Source organism: Amphiura filiformis, chromosome 3 (assembly GCF_039555335.1).
Source record: "Amphiura filiformis chromosome 3, Afil_fr2py, whole genome shotgun sequence".
In the NCBI taxonomy this organism is placed as follows: domain Eukaryota; kingdom Metazoa; phylum Echinodermata; class Ophiuroidea; order Amphilepidida; family Amphiuridae; genus Amphiura; species Amphiura filiformis.
Window position 1 is genome coordinate 38,696,053 of NC_092630.1, and position 18,012 is coordinate 38,714,064.

At 35.9% G+C, this 18,012-nt stretch overlaps 1 protein-coding gene across 1 annotated transcript; it reads left to right on the forward strand.

Moving 5' to 3' along the window:
- Nucleotides 1–1,026: 1,026 nt before the first annotated feature.
- Nucleotides 1,027–17,910, forward strand: LOC140148471 (CDK2-associated and cullin domain-containing protein 1-like). The gene is made up of 8 exons (XM_072170447.1): nucleotides 1,027–1,258; nucleotides 2,502–2,628; nucleotides 3,936–4,038; nucleotides 4,877–4,972; nucleotides 5,566–5,668; nucleotides 7,247–7,336; nucleotides 8,969–9,110; nucleotides 14,647–17,910. Exons 1-8 carry the CDS (start codon nucleotides 1,186–1,188, stop codon nucleotides 14,693–14,695), a joined length of 783 nt encoding a protein of 260 aa, XP_072026548.1. The 5' UTR covers nucleotides 1,027–1,185; the 3' UTR covers nucleotides 14,696–17,910.
- Nucleotides 17,911–18,012: the final 102 nt, after the last annotated feature.

An 18,012-nucleotide genomic window follows, 5' to 3' on the forward strand; every position in this document is an offset into this window, starting at 1 on the left:
CACAGCATCATCCCCCCACTTTTCTAAAAAAAAGTTGAGATTTTTATATCACTGGAAACCTCTGGCTACATAATGTTTATGTACAAAAAATTTCTTGCAGATTAATTCGTTTAGCAAAGATATCGTGACATTTGAATTTCGTTCTGGTATACCAGAACGAAATTACAACACATTGTCTATGGAGCAGTGTAATACACATAATCATACATAACTCGCAAACGCAAAATCGGAATCAACTGAAATTTTGGAAATAAGCTTTTTTCATGGATATCTACTGAAAAATGTCATAAAAAGAGGATGATAGTATCACGAAATACTCCCTTTAAGTTTATATTATAGCTGAGTACATATAGTGTAATTCTTTTTGAAACCCTAAGCTAGATTAAGTTTGCTTCAGTGCAAAGTCACGAGATTAACACATAAACCCGGGACATCGGCCTAAAAAACAAAAAAAAACCCGATTAAGTTCAAATGGAAAATTGGTGATTGGGGAAAGTCTTTTCAAGGAGCTTACTGACAATAAGCTGGCAACGTTTGTTTTGTAGTGCTTTTACTTGCAAGAAATGTTGGGATAATATGAACATTCAATTTTGCAAACTAAAAACAACATGACAGATTTATCACTTGCTTCAAAACATCTCTATATAAAAAATGGTTTATTAAATTCGAATACCTTGAAAAACACTATCAAACTGTGTTTTTCTATTCTATATTTCAAATTTGGGGAACGCTCTTCATCTAACAGGAAATATTATAGAAACGCTTAATTAATTTATTATTGTAAATATACCGTATAGATACTGCACAAACCTTTATAACAGTAAATTGAAAGTTATTCAGAATTTCAAAATCTTGCTATAAAACGATAGTCATATATTGTTTTCTGTAGAATAACATTTATAACATACAAATAACATAATTTATATTATAAATTGGTGAATTTTCTACTTAAAGTTATAAAACTCAATGAGCTCAAAATAAGAAACAGCACCAACTGCACGATAATATTATCAACTTTCACCTGAGAACAATGGTGTTGTTTTGATTGTAAATGCGCAACGAACAACCTTGTAAATCACAGCAATTTACCTTGAAAACTGCTTCTACTCTGGGCCCTAGAAGGGTACAACAAACAAAGAGCCTTTCTGAATAGAATCTGGATGCTAGAAAAGGTGTCTGACGAAGATGGAAGAGGCGGGTACCACGGATAATGCGAGGTCACAACAGACCCAGATTTCGCCATTGCTTCGTACCATTGGTAAGAACATGTTTAGACTTGCCATGTGGTGTTTCTTGATGTTCTGTTTTAAGGTCTGCAATGGGTCCAACTTGCATGAACTGGACCTGAATCTGAAATTGAACAATTAGAGAACATTTATAAACATACTGGATATTTGTAAAGTCAAAATTATATTCAGATTATACACTTTCATTATTGGTTTGTATGGCAATGTGTTTCGCCTACAGCCATGACAGCAAAACATTTATGTATTGTTTATAAGTAATGTAGGCTATTAGGCTTATGTCAAGGACAATATAAACCTGCTATGAGTTGTTGCCAAACATATCCCGGGACCTAAATGGTAGTAGGTAGTACTATTTAGCAAATTGGTGAAAGTAGAGTGCACAAAATTTGACACAGAACCAGTCTTATTTAGAAATCATGTTTTGAACAACAGATTAGTTTATGACTTATAAATAAGTAAACTGCCCCTCCCACTAATCTTTACCAAGCATGTAGAGCATTCTCTCCTGGTGCTAAATTATTTTTGTATTTCTACAAGCATATAGATGTGCTACTGAAACAGACAAATGTCAAATATGACAGCAATTTTATAACATCAAAAATCAAAATGAAGATCTTGAAAAAAAATTGTTGTATTTTTATTACTGTCATTTTGTTTCTTATAGTGTGAGTGAGGCTATTAAACTTGGCATGGCCATGGTGCAGTGCAGTAGTAGACACCAGTGTTCGATATATAAGCACTAATACGCTAGTCCTAAAATCGTCATGCACTTGTCTGATGGACAACCAGATATTTTACCTCCAAAATCATGACTAATATTACAATTTTAAAAAGTGGACATACATTTTGAACTTGTCATGTTTATATGTCTTTCATTTGAAAAGATCTACCGATCACTACATGTACTTACAACTAAATGCTGACTGATACATGTCCACTTGTTAAGTATTTTTTTTAAATTTCCATTTCACTGATAATCAATTGTGCCTATGATTGAGATCTGTAGGATCAGAATGGTGAATTTGGAAGCTAGCACAGGTTTTCCAGAGCAGAAAACATCAAACAATTTTGATTATTTGCATCCAAAAATATCACAAATATTTGGGACTAACTGAAATATTTTGAGGACAAGCAGAGTCTATGCATAGGTTTTGCACAGACTTCTTTTGCTTCCACATTTGTTTATTATTATAAGTGAGACTGTGGAATCCTGCATTTGAAAATAAAAATGTTTATTTGTATGTTTATCACTAGTGTCTGATGGTATGGCAAGATCAGAATATGAAAACCAGTATTGGCCCCAGCTGGAGGGTGCCATCAAACAGTTACTGCAACAGAGACCAGGAGTGTTTCTGAGGATCTCTTATGAGCAAATGTACAGGTAAGGCTGATTGGAACAAAATATGTGGTTGAGATTTCTTCTTTTGGATATTGTTTCCTGTTTGTGATGAAGTCTCTTGAAAATTGAACGAAAATAAATATTATACTAAAGAGAAGTTGCACATTTGCCATTGAATTGGACCAAAATAAGACATTTTAATTCCAATTGAAAAAAAAACACTATTGTGGTAATACAACTGTTGAGAAGTTAAATTGTTTGAAAGAGAAACAAGTGACCTAAAGTTGCTTTTATTTTAATACATTTATTTCTTCATGTAGAATGTTATAATGATCTTCATTTCTTACAAGAGCCTTGTTCACTTGCATAGTTTTTCAGTATTTAATAAAAATAATACAAAGAGAAAGTCCTCACTCCAATGAGCCTAAACCTGATCAATAGTGATCATATGATAACAATTTGATTGATATGGTCATGTGCAGAATCTTGTTGCCCCAATTTGATTCAACATAATAGCTACCAATAAACTATAACTTAATAAAGAAATACCAGTATTTGACATTTAATACATTTTCAAAAGTTGCAAATCAAAACAATCAGATGAAACTGCTAGGCATGGTTAAGCTTGCTTGCTTGCCTGTTATGAGCTCCTGTCGACTCTATCAAGTGCCCGTACAGAGCTTGGTTTATTCAATAGTTCATTTGAGATGCTTGATCAGCACAATATTTCTTGGAAGCAGAAGGGATACAGTCAGTCTACTTTGAAGTACAAAGTACCGACGCGGACGCACACATATTTGTGCCGTCTTTGAAGGCACGCATACATCAACAGAGATGCAGCACTAGCACTGCGCACTGTTTACGCGCTGTATACGCGAGCGTTAATTGTCACTTTGTACTTCAGAGTGGACAAACTGTAGATCGACTTGGCTCAATCGATATTACCTAGCGATTGTTTCAGATCTGATCATGACATGGTCATGCTATGCAATTTATCTCTGAATACGCCTGTTAACTTTTGAAAATGCACCAAATTCATTTATTGGTATAAATCTTTGTCAATTTAGAGCTTTTGTTTGCAAATGTGGTATCAAATTTGAGCTAACAAGTTTATGCACACGACCATATCAATTACATTGTTGTAACATGACTAGGTTTAGACTTATGATGAGTCATTACATTAGAGTGAGGACTTTCTTGCTGGAGTGATTAATATGTCTAAGTAAAAATCAAATTACTTTTAAGTTATGGTATACCAGTAATCTATATACATGTACAGTGTACATATGAACTTTTTTATTTTATGCATGCAACATCTAATTATTCTTGAATTGTTCTTTTCTTTATAGTTGTGTTTATAAATGCGTGTGTCAGCAGTACTCGGAAAGAATGTATAATGACTTGAAGGAGGTAGTGACGATATTTCTTCAGCAAACATCTGTGGAATTACAGGTAGATACATGGGCTGTAATTAAATTGAATAAAGCAAAAAGAGCAATAGACTGGAGATGAGCCATAAAACTTTTTTTTTAACATTACCACTCAACCATCAAATATTACATGTTACAAAAATAATTAAGCTCAATGTTTATCAGTGTTGTAGCTTGTCGAGTTTAAGTGCCAGGCAACAATTTACAGAACCTTGATATTTTTTAGCAAGATTTTACCAAAAATGCACATGTTCTTTGCTTTGAGTTTGAGTGGTTGACTCTAGCATTAAAATTAACCTAAAAGTGATGAGTTGTAAAAGTGAGTGTTAGGCTTCACTGCCCATCGCCACTAACCGTAGCTACAACCTTGATGTTATGATACATGACAAGTTCTATAAAAGTGAGTGTTAGGCTTCACCGCCCATTGCCACCAACCGTAGCTACAACCTTGATGTTATGATACATGACAAGTTCTATGAGTTTTCAGTGGTGGGCTCAAGCAATCAATTAACCTAAAGTGTTGGGCTTCAAATGTTATGATATATGACAAGTTCTTTGAGTTTTCAGTGGTGGGCTACAGCATTCATTGACCTTAAGTGGTTGGCTGTAAAAGTGAGTGGTAGGCTCCACCGCCCACTGCCACCCACTGTAGCTACAACGTTGATGTTATGATACATGACAAGTTCTTTGAGTTTTCAGTGGTGGGCTACAGCATTCATTGACCTTAAGTGGTGGGCTGTAAAAGTGAGTGGTAGGCTCCACGACTCTACTGCCCACCGCCACCCACTGTAGCTACAACCTGATGTTTATGATACATGACTTATTAAATGATTTCATGGGGTATCTTTGTTTTGTCACAGAATGCATCATCAGACCAGCTGCTGTGCAGATTTCACGAGGGAATCAAACAGTACTCACAAGCACTGGGTGGTATTGTGCCAATATTCAATTATCTGGTAAGATTATTACTGTCCTACTCTGGGATATTTGGGAGATAATATTCCATATGTGTTGGGGTGGGGTTATACCTCATGAGTGGCTAAAGTTTGTTTGGCCTATATAAGGCAAAAAAATGAGACTCATAACGCAGTGTATTGATAAAGAATGGCGTGCAGTGCATGCAGTTGGGCGCAGTGCTTACACTAGTTAATTAAAAAACACCGTTTTGGAACAGTTGCATAGTTTTTGTGACTCCTGCAAATTGACAATATTATTAAAAATGATTTGTCACTTTTACCTATTAGGTAACAGTGAAAAGGCACATATGAGCTTTTCCCCTGCCAGCGAGGATATATTACATTTTTTTATCAGATCTTGGTTATATTTCCCAAAGAGACTTTACAAAACTTAGTTAAGATCCATCAAATATTTTGATCAATTTCATCGATATACATGGTACAATTATGTAATTGAGATTTATAAAGTAAAGAGCATTCATTCAGTGATGTGAACCTCGGGATTCCAATAGTATTATCTAATAACGCCTAGAAATTGTGATTCTGTATAAGATAGTTAAATGTCGAGTCATATTTATCAATATTCTTTTCAGAATCGGTTTTATGTTACACAGAAGCTGGGGACAGACTTACGGAGAGAGTTAACCAAGTTGTTTGTAGAGTACATCTTGGAGCCGCATCTTGTCACTGTCTTGTGTGAGTATATACAGAAAAACAAACAAAGTTTTCAAAAGTGTGATGAACTGGAAGTTATTCAACTTTAGAACAGTCTAATAAGGACTTAAGATCAGTCTAATAAGGGCTTTAGGCAGGCTGCGACAAATCGCCTGTCCGATAGCCCGGGGCAATCACATTTTTTGTCGGGCAATTAAAACTCTGAAGAGCTGTGCCCGATCGGGCAAGTCTAAATTTAAACCAATTAAAGCTTGATGATTTAAAATGGAGTATTTCTGTCCAACTTGGCATGTTCACAGAAGTAAAAAAAATGTCAAAACAAAGTAGAAAACTTCTTGAAATGGAACTCAAATTTCGCTAGGCACTCGTATCCCACACTAGACTTGCAGACATATACATGTATATATGCTAATGAACATCATGCCATTACGTGACGTTTTGGAAGTTTGGCCAATTATAGAACCTGTTTCGTGCAGGTTTCGTGCAAATATCATGACGTCAATGACGTCAGCTGGCCATGTATTTGCATATGATTGAGATTGAGATGTACTAGTGGTTGGCGAAATACGTAAATCGCCGTGACTTTACTGACAAAATTTCACATAAAATTCACATTATTTTCCACATGTAAGAAACAAACAGTGAAATAATTGAATGAAATGTTCATTTTTTATGCATTTCATGAATACTCATTTATTTATCAACTTAACTGAGAAAAGTATTGGATTTCCGTAAGAATGAAACTGCCAAATTTGGCAGACTTACGCACTGCACTGCATGATGAGTACGGTACGTGACTTTGTCGACAATTGTTGCCGGGAATATGGGTTAATTTCGGGCAATTTCGGGCAACCAATTTTTGGATATTGCCTGCCCGATCGGGCAAAAAAATAAAATTTGTCGCGCCTGGCTTTAGGTCACCACAATTTATACACTAATCCGATAGAAACCTACTTGAGGCAGCGGAAAAACCTGACGTCACATGCCTTTTCGCTGGTTCAGGTATAAGATTTATTCCGTGTAAGAAAATAAACAGGGGTCAATATTACCAAATATGGATTGGTAACGTCAGGTTTTCCTGCTGCCTTTAGACACGTTCAATCCGATAAGCCAAGTGATGGTCAGAATTCATTGCGCCATTACTGGGGGCCATCCGCACCAAACTGGTGTTGTAACTGCCCAAATGGGTTTTCTTTGTATTGTATTGTAAACTTTCAGCATACTTTTGTCACACAGGTAATGGAACACAGTTTAAAATTCCTGCAAAGCCTGCATCATTTCACATTTCAGGTGTGATGGCCCACTTTAATGGCTGCCATTGAGGTGTAGGAATGTGTGGAATCGGATTTGTCTATAGTGCGCTATGCACAGGCACTAATAAGGGCTTTATATCAGTCTAAAAAGGGATTTGGATCCGTCTTCAACCTCAAATATGAATCTCACGAAACAATTGGATACATAATGTTTCAGTTTTTGAAATCACTACTTACAGAGTAAGACTGGATTTAATGTTAAATCTGTTTGTCATTTCACTTATCTTATAGATGCACAGTTACATATATGTTAACATGATACTATTAATATTCATCCATCTCACAGCTCTGTTACAGGAGGCCCAAGGCAAACCATTCTCAGTTCATCCTACAGTAGCAGCTGAAATTATACATAATTTACATGAATATAATCAAGGTGAGTTTCAAAGTCTTAATGTGACTCAGTGGTTTTAGCAGGAAGGTGAGTATGCATAAGGGCAATGTCAGGTCACTGTCACAAACAATGGAAAGACACTATACCACCATTGTACTCATTGTTAATTGCTGTATTCTAATGTATAGTACATTTCAATTTAGACTTATTTGAATGTTCACCACTATACAAAACAAGGCAACAGAGGCACACAAACATGATTATAATGATAGTTATTATACCGCACAACAACTGTATTGGACATGAGTGAAATGTTTTGGAACCATTTCTTCAAGAGCCTGTTGATCCCAATCTCTTGCTCTCATACGATAACCCTCTAAAAGGTCAAATGAAATGATATACTACCAAATAATTAATTACGTAATTCGACTTGCCCTTCCCCCCAAGTAGTAAAAGTAAGTTCCTGGTTGTATGCTTTGACTCTGGTGCAAGGGATCCTGGTCCAAGATGTTAAAGAGTCAGAAGAAACTCAAAGCCACAGGTGAACTAACTTTGAGAACTGGGGAAAAAAGAGATGAAAATACAATTCCCTGTTTTAAGAAACAAAATAGTTGGCATGGCAGTTGTGTTACATCAGTTAGACACATACTAAGGGCTCATATTGAAATTCCCTTACACAGGAAGGTGTGCGCCATCCTGCAGCTTTCCTGTGCTAGCCGCCTTTTGTTAAAATCCTGGGCAGGGTGTATCACTGATGCATATAATCCATCCGTTTTATGACCGAGCTTTCCTGAGGTGCGCGCTTAGCAAGGGGAATCCTGCCTTCTCTCTGTGTGAAAACGTGGTAGGGTATTTCAATATGAGCCCTAAGTAATTGTTACATCAATTATACTCTCTTGCTCTGGCTCAACTAGCTCATTCTTTTGTGAATTCGTTCCCATCCACACACGCTTTCCAAGAGAAAGATTTCAAAGGCATGAAAGAACTGAGTATCAATACTAACAAAATGATTTAATGCCAACTATTTTTTCTGTAAGTAACACAGTAGTCAGCATGGCTGTTTTGCAGAGTTAATCATCAGAACATTATAACTGGCATCACGTAGCAAAAGTGCCTTCACATTGAAAGCAAAATGCTATGCAAAAATTACACTGTTACTACATGTATAAAAATTCTCATTGGCATCAAATTTTAACTTATTCTTTATACAAAATGCTGAAATAACATTAGTAATAACTGTCAGGAAAGGGTTTCTGACCATTTTAAATCAAAATCAAGAGGTAAAGTGAAAGAACCCCCTACTGGATATTTTGGCAGCAGTTCTATGGGGGGAATTAATGTATGAATATGGCATTATAAACATCATGTAAAAAGTATCACTAACAGTTTGAGAGTGCTCGATACTCAGAAGGGTAGAGCTGTAATACAAATTTGCAAATGTAATTTGCAGTGCATGAAACACCGTGTTGTGACACTGGGCGTATAAACCATATTATTTTGAATATGGCATTATGTTGATTTGCTCTGTTGATCTACTAACACAACAAATTTGGCTATAAGTTAGGACATGTGTAAATATAACAAATATAGCAAAAAATCAGATTTGAAAACTAAATCTAAATCATGTTGTGATCATCTCTGACTTTATTCATCTCTGTTTTTTATTTAATCTAGACTATGCGCAGTTAAATCCGCCGCTGTTTGCCAAGTACATTCCCAACGTCCTTCCACCCACAAGGTTAGAAGACTTACCATTGTACATAGCTGAAACACAGAGGTTACAAGAGGAATTACTGGCACATCAGGGGTACAACAGGTGAGTTGATTGACAGGCTTATGTATAATGACTTTGAAATGAAATCAATTCAAGTTGATTTGTTATATGTGTACATCCATATCAAAACGATGCACTTGTCGGCTGTTACATGTGTCTCTTTTTAAATAAAAGCCAGGTAATAAATACCAGACTCACCTCAAGTGGAAATCACTTCAAATCATCCCCAAGTCACATGGTTTAGGAATACAGAGAACATTCCTTAAACATGTGACTTTGGAGATGATTTGAAGTGACCTCCATATGAGATGAGTCTGGTATTAATTCCTAGCTATTATGTGAAATGAGACACATGTAGCAGCCGACAAGTTCATCGTTTTGATATGGACATACATATTTCATCTGGTAGCACCAGAATTCATTAGGCATGAGAATTACTGGATGCAATGAACTGGAGTGAGTCTCAAAATCTGTAATTCACTACCTGATTTAATTTTTTTTTAAATTTTGAACTAAAGCTGTATAGACTATATACACTGAAGGTTCAACATACTAAGTATATAAGGCCAATTAATAGTTGTCTCACAACCACTGCGCACATTAATAGATTTAAGCTGGGCCTTTGTTTGTGAAAAATTGCAAAAGTTGAATTTTATTTCATTTTAGTATACATTGCTAACAAAAGTTTGGCCAAAAATTGACTGTAAGTTTAATATTCAGTTTCAAATGTGTTTCTGACTGAATTGGCAACTTTGAAAATGTAGACAACAGTATATAGTGACACGCGGTACAAAATATGTGACATGATCTGGTCCGTGGAGGCTGAATGCAGCAAATTTGAAATTTAAATAAAGGCAAAAATATGGAGTAAAAAACAATAAAATACATATGAAAATAGACATCACAAAATTTCATTACTTTAGAACCAAGTATGCTATACGTTTGGTGTTTTCAGTATAAAGATAGCCTGATGTTTGTATAAGGTAAATATAATTATGGTAACTCAATTTCCAAAAATGCCTCCCCTGGCTGCCATGGACCAGATCGTGTTGCTATACAAAACTGGCATTGTTGAAATATGGAAAAAATGCATACCAAAATTAGATTTTCAAGGACATGAGACAAACAATTAATTATGTATTGTTTTAGGACATTGTTTTGTACATGGGATAGGAGAGGTCCGTTCTATTTGTAAAACATGGATTATTTGTGACCATCAATTAATCAGTAATACTGCCCTCAGTGTTCAAAGTATAAAGCTGTTAAGCTTGAAACAAACTTTGCACCAATGGATCAATAAGGCTGCCCTCCATTTCAAAATTACTTCTGGATTATTCTTTCCTAACAAAATATTTTATTTATGATATATTCTACAATATCCCTATATCTATTGGCAAGGGTTAGTTGCATAGGTAAAGTGATGACTGATGATAGTAGTAGGATTTGTAGACTTGTTATTAGGGGTTCTAGCCATGAAAATGGTTTCAGCATTCTTATTATAGAATATTTGATATTTTTATGAAAGGTTCAATCCGTTTTGATGGTGGTAAGGTCATTGGTATTGTGAATAAGACCCAGGTCAGATGTACATAATTGTGTCATCGGACCATCGTTCTCTTAACCATGATCCGACTATAGTTATCTAAACAAAGAATGGCCACACGGCAGTGTACTATAGTCGGATGATGGTTACTTGCAGTCATGCGCACATGTATGTTAATTATGCTATCGGCACCAATCACAGGCCGATGCGTTGCTGAAATGCATGATCGGATGACACATTATGGTCACAGGGGTGATTGTTTGTACCAACTATAGTCCGACCGTAGTAATTTGCGCCCTAACAATGCTAATTAACATCGTTGGGGAAAGATGGTACGACTATCGTCCGTGTGGTCACACGCTACCCTACCATGGTCCGACCATCTTTACTTGGTAAAAACATGCACGTCTGACCAGGGTCTAATACTGCAGTGTATGTAATGGGTATTTTATATTAACCTTGATATGATTGATTGGTATGTGTAAGACTGTAAGTAAGCAAACCATATTCAGCCATTGGGGGCTTTTGTATCTGTCAGTCTCTAGTTGGCTGCTTTATCACAGCACCAAGTTCAGCACACTGTTGATACCATTTCAATATGTCATCTCTGGCCACTAATATGGGCAAATATTGCAAAATTTAACCAATCCTATTTCAAGTAAGACAAACAATGTGTGGCCTTTGTAACTTCAACTTGCCAGTGTGATTTTATTATCTTAACCCTAACACGCCTAAATACCACAAAATACCACAATGATAACCATGGCGCATGCTTGAATCCCACATGATGCAATGATGCAATCAGCCCAAGTGCTATATACTCGGGGAATTGCTTGCCGGGCCAGCGCAACCCGTGTGGCTACCGGTCGGTGATCGTGTGCTTGGCACGCGAGGGATCTAAGGTTCAAATCCCGGGGGTACCAAGTGACTTCTTTGTTCATCTTCTCTCCTTTTTTGTTCCTTCTGTAACTTCCGATAGCAAAAAGCAGTGTCCACTGTTAGGGTTAATCTCCTTTGTAAAATTAAGGTCACCAAGATGGGTCTAAGCACTGGGTGGTTCAGTGATAATTGGGATAAGTGACTTACTTATTATTTTGCATTGATTGTCAACACATATTTAATTTGGTACTACAGGAGAGTACTGAAGAAGCACCAAATGATACTATTTAATTTTTAAACCAGTGTACTGTAGCTAAGAAACAAATGACCTTCAGATGCTGTAAAGCAAACATTTAAAACTTGACAGTCCTGTTTTCTTTAGAAGATTATTCAACCAGATAAAAGAGGTCAGTGTAAACAAGGTTGAAATGTAACATTGTGTCAATGGAATTCACTCTGGGTGAAATAGTTCCAACATTTGCTTTCAATATGGTATCCAGTAGCAGCAACTAGGAACAAATATTTCATTCCTCTTGAATTGCAAAGAATTAAGAACAAGGCCCTAACTCTAAAAAAAATCATGGTAACTTGTTATTCAGGTCATTTGTAAAGAGATTAATAAAATAGTGGTGTAGTAAAATGAAGTGGTGGACTATATTAATATATTTATAATGCCTTGCAAATGTAAGAGAATTTAACCTTGTGTATTGTCTAATAATGACTAAAAATGTTTCACTATGTAAGTAGTTCTAGTTCATTTAGCAAACATACCTCAATGAAAGAAAATATAAGCCTATTTATTAACTCTAATACTCAAAATGGTTTTTGGCTATCGGCAAAAGAAGAAGGAATTAAAAAGGAGAGAAGATAAACAAAGTTATTTGGCACCCCCAGGATTTGAACCTTAGACACCTCAAATGCCAAGCATGGGATCACCAATTTGACATGTTCAGTGGTGTATCAGGGTCAGTTAGTGCTATAACTGTGTTTTTACACTGGGGAGGGGGAGGTTAGAGGGTTGAAACTTTCTTTTTTTGGGGGGTTTAGGAGGAGTTGAAATTTTCTTTTTTTGGGGGGTTGGATTGAGCTAGCAAACTAACTCAACTGATTAGGTCTGTAGGTCAGTTTGGTAGAATGCAAAGATCAGCTCAAGGATTCAAATCAGGTTAAGTGTGGAATAACATTTAGATACAAGATTATGAACTTGTAAAAACAAAGACTGATGACCTGTCTGTGGATCTTGCAAAACTAGTCTAAGTGTGGTCAAAAAGTGTATGTTTACACTGACCTAATTAGTTATTAACTAGGATGCCAAGGTTGTTTTATGAGCTGATTCTCCTGTATTGTGTTAGTAGTTACTACCCAGTGTTTACTAAGGTAATACTGAATGCAGTATGACCAGACAGTTTTGAAAGTTTTTTTTTATAAAACTAACTGACATGCATCTTGCAACATATGGGTGTGTTTTAACTTCAATTTAATTTAGGCCAAAATGTTGCTTCAGTCAGAGCCATAAGACCTTTTGAATGTTTACATAAGAGTGCATTGTTACTTTTTCAGAATTTTGAAAAAAAAGTGACACATATTGACATGTACAGCGTCAGCTTTGTTAGTTTGTTCATATCCCATGTTTGCTCAACAATGTCATAACTGATAGCAGCGAGGTGAATGGAGGGCGCTTGATGTTATTAAGCATATATCAGATTAGCTTAACACTTGATGTTCATGTGATAACTAGCCTAACCACCTGCTCCTGTTAGGTTATAATTTGCTGAGAAACAACAATTTTTCATGCTGATTCCAAATATGGTCATGAAAATATACTCTGAAATTTTTGAATTAAAAAAAAAAATTGAAACTAGTCATTCTGCAGTTGACACCCACATGTAGGACCATGACATTTCTTTGTAGAATGCACTATCCCAAACAGTACATATTTGTTAATGCACAGGCCAAGTGAGTCAGTTTATGACCTGATAAAAATCAGCAAATCAACATTTGAATCTATACTCCTACATGCTACATGTGCAAACAATGAAATCATTGTTTTGAAAACCATAGAATTAAGATAAGAGAAACAGAATGTACAGGTACGCCCGCACGTAGGTCTAACTCCCATGTTGGATTATCATGACTGTGTTGAAATCAAGTAGTGTACTGTGACATTTTTTCTTTTCCTTTTCTTTCCTTTCTTTCTTTCTTCTTTTCTTTTCTTTTCTTTTCTTTTCTTTTCTTTTCTTTTGAAGCTTGTCTTTCTTCCTTCCTTCCTTCCTTCCTTCCTTCCTTCCTTTCTTTCTTTCTTTCTTTCTTTCTTTCTTTCTTTCTTTCTTTCTTTCTTTCTTTCTTTCTTTCTTTCTTTCTTTCTTTCTTTCTTTCTTTCTTTCTTTCTTTCTTTCTTTCTTTCTTTCTTTCTTTCTTTCTTTCTTTCTTTCTTTCTTTCTTTCTTTCTTTCTTTCTTTCTTTCTTTCTTTCTTTCTTTCTTTCTTCCTTCCTTCCTTCCTTCCTCCTTCCTTCCTTCCTTCCTTCCTTCCTTCCTTCCTTCCTTCCTTTCTTTCTTTGTACGTAGGTACGTAAAGGTATTGAAAACATACAGATACATTCAATAAATAACAATAAAGAAACAACATTTTGCCAAGCGTCAATTTTCATACAGGAAAAATATAACTCTGTTTACAATAAAGGAAAGCCTGCCCTAAAACAGAGAGCATATTAAATACATACATTTTAAATAAATGCAAAGCCAATAAATACTTTGTAACTGGAATTTGTGGGTGTTTAATTTTAGCACTTTAAACAGGCAACCGCAGATTTAAAACCCTGCAAAAACATATTTAACCGATAGGCTTCAATATGTAGCTATTTGAAACTGCGAATAAATGAAACCACATACTGTTGAGAAAAGTTAAAATCGCCAATAAATTTGCCCAGTGAAAATAACCTGTTGTACCATATATGGAGTGACTCGCTTATCTGCAATGTTACTTAAAAGTAATGTCTAAAAAATTAGTTCATCTGTAATTTACTTCCTGTTCTTTTACAGAGATACAGTGTTTAAAAAATTGTTCATTTATAATCTACTTCCTCTCTTCCTTTAACAGAGATACAACATAAACAAATTTGTACGTTTATAATCTACTACGTTTTCTTTTTCTACAGAGATTACCAGAGAATGAAGAGAACAAACGATGATGTACTGATCAGATGACACATCGTCATAGCAACCTAAATCGATGCAACCTGTGTTATTGTCATCCCTGATGAGTGACAACCGATGCACGCATGGTAGTTTCTAGGACTCACTCTTCTCTCCCAAAGACGAGTCGGCAGAGTTACATATGAGCAAGATGTATACAGTTATGATCTTGCCTAAAGGTTTGTTAGAGCCTACTTGCTGAGCTCCCTAACTGTTTGAAATCATTATGTCAGAAATTGTAAGACAAATTGAAGTTTATAGGTCATATGCAAAGAAAGGTTATTAATTGTGAATGGCATGACATTTGTTTGTATTCTGGAACACTAGGTAAGACTATAATAGATCACCTACACTATTTTGCAAAGACCTTTCGCATTGGTCGACCGATCGCGTAAAAATAACTAGGTCACACTTGCATAACACGATCTATGCAGATTGATCAGCGAATGAGGTGCTGATTTGGTGATGATGTGATTCCATTAGAACATGTCTTCATGTTTACACCATAAATTGCACCAAATCGAGGCAGTGCGAAAGGTCTTAGCAAATAAGTGTAGTGTCACAAAATGTTAGATTTTCCAAGACTCATTGTCATGTCAAATTCAATATGAGTTGCCTTTCTCAGTTCACAACTAGTTTGCACATGGTTTATTGGAATCACATCCTGATGTACTTTTACTCTTCAAGACGACCATGATAATGCAAGTCATTTTATCTTGTCATTCATTGTCACCTGAAAGCAAGGGATCCCAACCTGTATTAAAATGCAACCCTATATTCAAAATGATGTGAGATGCGCATCATTCTTGGGTAATCTCTCATAAACCTGTTTTGAGCTCATTTCAGGTTGTCACCCACTGGTTGGGGACCCTGCCTTAAGGTGATGTCTGTTAAGGTAATGGTAATGCTGCAGATGGATATGTTGTAACTGGGGGTAGAATGTGAGGATCATCAGGTTGGTTGAGGTTGCCTGTGTTACACTTTGTTGCCATCCAGTGTGTGTAAGTAGGGAAGTAATCATTTGCCACACTGAAAAAATACCCCCTCCCACACTGAAAAAATACCCCCTCCCTCCAGATAGATTATTTTCCCACTTTGTTAAATGCTCAAGTTATTTCACAGCATGATGAAAAAATGAGACAAATGAGACAAATTAATAATAATATTATGCAGGCCTTATTGCTTTATGCAAAAAGTTTCTTTTTCCTATGGGTTTGGTCAAGTTTGTGTATAGTCCAGAAAAGTGTACAGGTCACATGTTTATCTATCAGCCAACAGCAGACTCCAGCATTGCATGTGGTCGTCTGCTTTACATACTGTCATATTTCAAAAGGCTGCCTTGTGTTTTTTTTAAATATTGTAATATGTATATATTGTGATGAGATGCACTGTAAAATTAACTTTATAAATTAATTTTGAGGAGTTATCACAATATAACAATTTCATGTCCATTCATAAAAGAAAGATGCTAAAATATAAAACAACAATATGATATACAACAATGATAACAAAAATCACACAAGGCAGCCTTTTGAGATACGGTGCTGTAGACAACAATGTGGCAGGCTTACTAATGTGTAGCGTGTTTGCTATTGCAGTGATATGAACCTGTTTACATGAACTGCATGCTGACATGTACTCCCAAAGTCATTCTTTTGTCTGCTTTGTCAACAAGGACCCTGGTGATCCTCAGTTTTACCCCAAAATATGGAACAATAGCATGACACATGGAACAATGTTCTTTGTGTATGAATATTGTTGATACAACTTACAGGTTGAATGCAAAAAAAGTTGTAAGTGTATAGTAATAATAATGCATTTATGACCTACTTGCATTCAATTCTAAAATTGGCTTGTGTTTACTTCATCCTAGTTTAGACGTCTACGCATTGTTTCCATGGCATTGTTATCAACAGATTTTCCAAACAAAACTGTCTTTAATGCTGGTGGTTCGATTTATATATACACACAATGCAAAGTTCAGAATTGGTAACACAGATGTCCCACAAAATGCTTTAAAAAAAATGAAAAATCGACAAGTTATATGCAAGCCATGCAGTATTGGTATTCATGTAGAGTTCTCATCAGGGATGAGGGTGGCAAAGTTTTTTGTATTGATTCATCTAAGCAATGTGCCAATATGAGTGAGAGAGTGAGTGAGTGAATGAGTGAGTGATTTAGTGACAAATGTTATGTACATAGCAAATGGCAACTGATGCTGGAGTCGTTTCTTCCAAGTTATGATCATGATTTTATTTCCGCTGTGATTTATTGAGCATTTGTGATTGAGCCATTCGTCTGTAAGATGCACCGACAACCAGAGTGGGGCGGATGCCAAACCATGGGCTCCTTTCTACTCTTTAAGGGCAGGAAGGCATTCTATGTACTTGTGGTAAAACAATTGGGGAAATGTTATAGCAATTTAGTTTTTTTATCAAAATGTCTTAACAAAATTGACAATTTTTGAGGGGTGATTGGGAAGCAGTGCTTATCATCGGATTTTCATACAAAATTAAGCACAGAAACCTTAAATGAATTTCTAGTAGTCCTTTATTCATAAAGTAGCAAGTTATTGACTACTTGCAAACCCTAAATTTAAGTTGAGTTGCAAGACACCTCACCTGACCTCGACAACTCTGGTAGTACTAAATTAAACGTGATGATGCAGTAGTAGTTGTCATACAAATATAGGGACCTGCACACTGTGTGCCAAAGGCAGATATGTGTGTGTTTTGAGAGGGTGGCTCAATGTCATGCTCAACTAATCAGAGAGTCAATAAGACATGGTGTGATTTCATGAAGGTAGGGAGGGAGGACAGCGGGTTTCCTATCTACTTTTTCTACTTTTGATGCGGCGGGCGAGGGAAAAGACACATATTTTGTAGTTTCTGAATCAAGTGCCTGTGGTACTTGCAAACTGGTCACTTTTCCATAATGTCTTTGTTACGAGATTGGTGGGTGTGAGACTAGTAACATTGTGTGTTGGTTATCAATTGTATATCTCTATTAGTATATGCACATGTTGTAAGGAACTTACTTGGGGAATTTACATGTATTGCAGGTGTTTTCATAATAGATGCTATGAAATCAAGACTATGTGTCATGTGTACACGGGGTATTAGAAGTCCGGATTTGCGTTGAATCAATCAATCGTATATAATCACGCACACACACTTCACGCTCTGTACGTGGCAAAAAAACTAAACAATCATTAAAATATCTCCAACAATTATTTGTATTTTGCAAGATAAAATAAATATTATGTTTATTCTCATTCATAGTATTTACAGACATCCATGTGTGGAACAAATGTAGGACTGCATAGTATT

What these genes read in the sequence shown, in the direction of transcription:
- LOC140148471 (XM_072170447.1), top strand. Translation starts at nt 1,186, where the DNA reads ATGGAAGAGGCGGGTACCACGGATAATGCGAGGTCACAACAGACCCAG. An exon ending in GCATCTTGTCACTGTCTTGT is followed by an intron (nt 5,669 to 7,246) that starts GTGAGTATATAC and finishes TCCATCTCACAG; the next exon opens with CTCTGTTACAGGAGGCCCAA. An exon ending in TTTACATGAATATAATCAAG is followed by an intron (nt 7,337 to 8,968) that starts GTGAGTTTCAAA and finishes TATTTAATCTAG; the next exon opens with ACTATGCGCAGTTAAATCCG.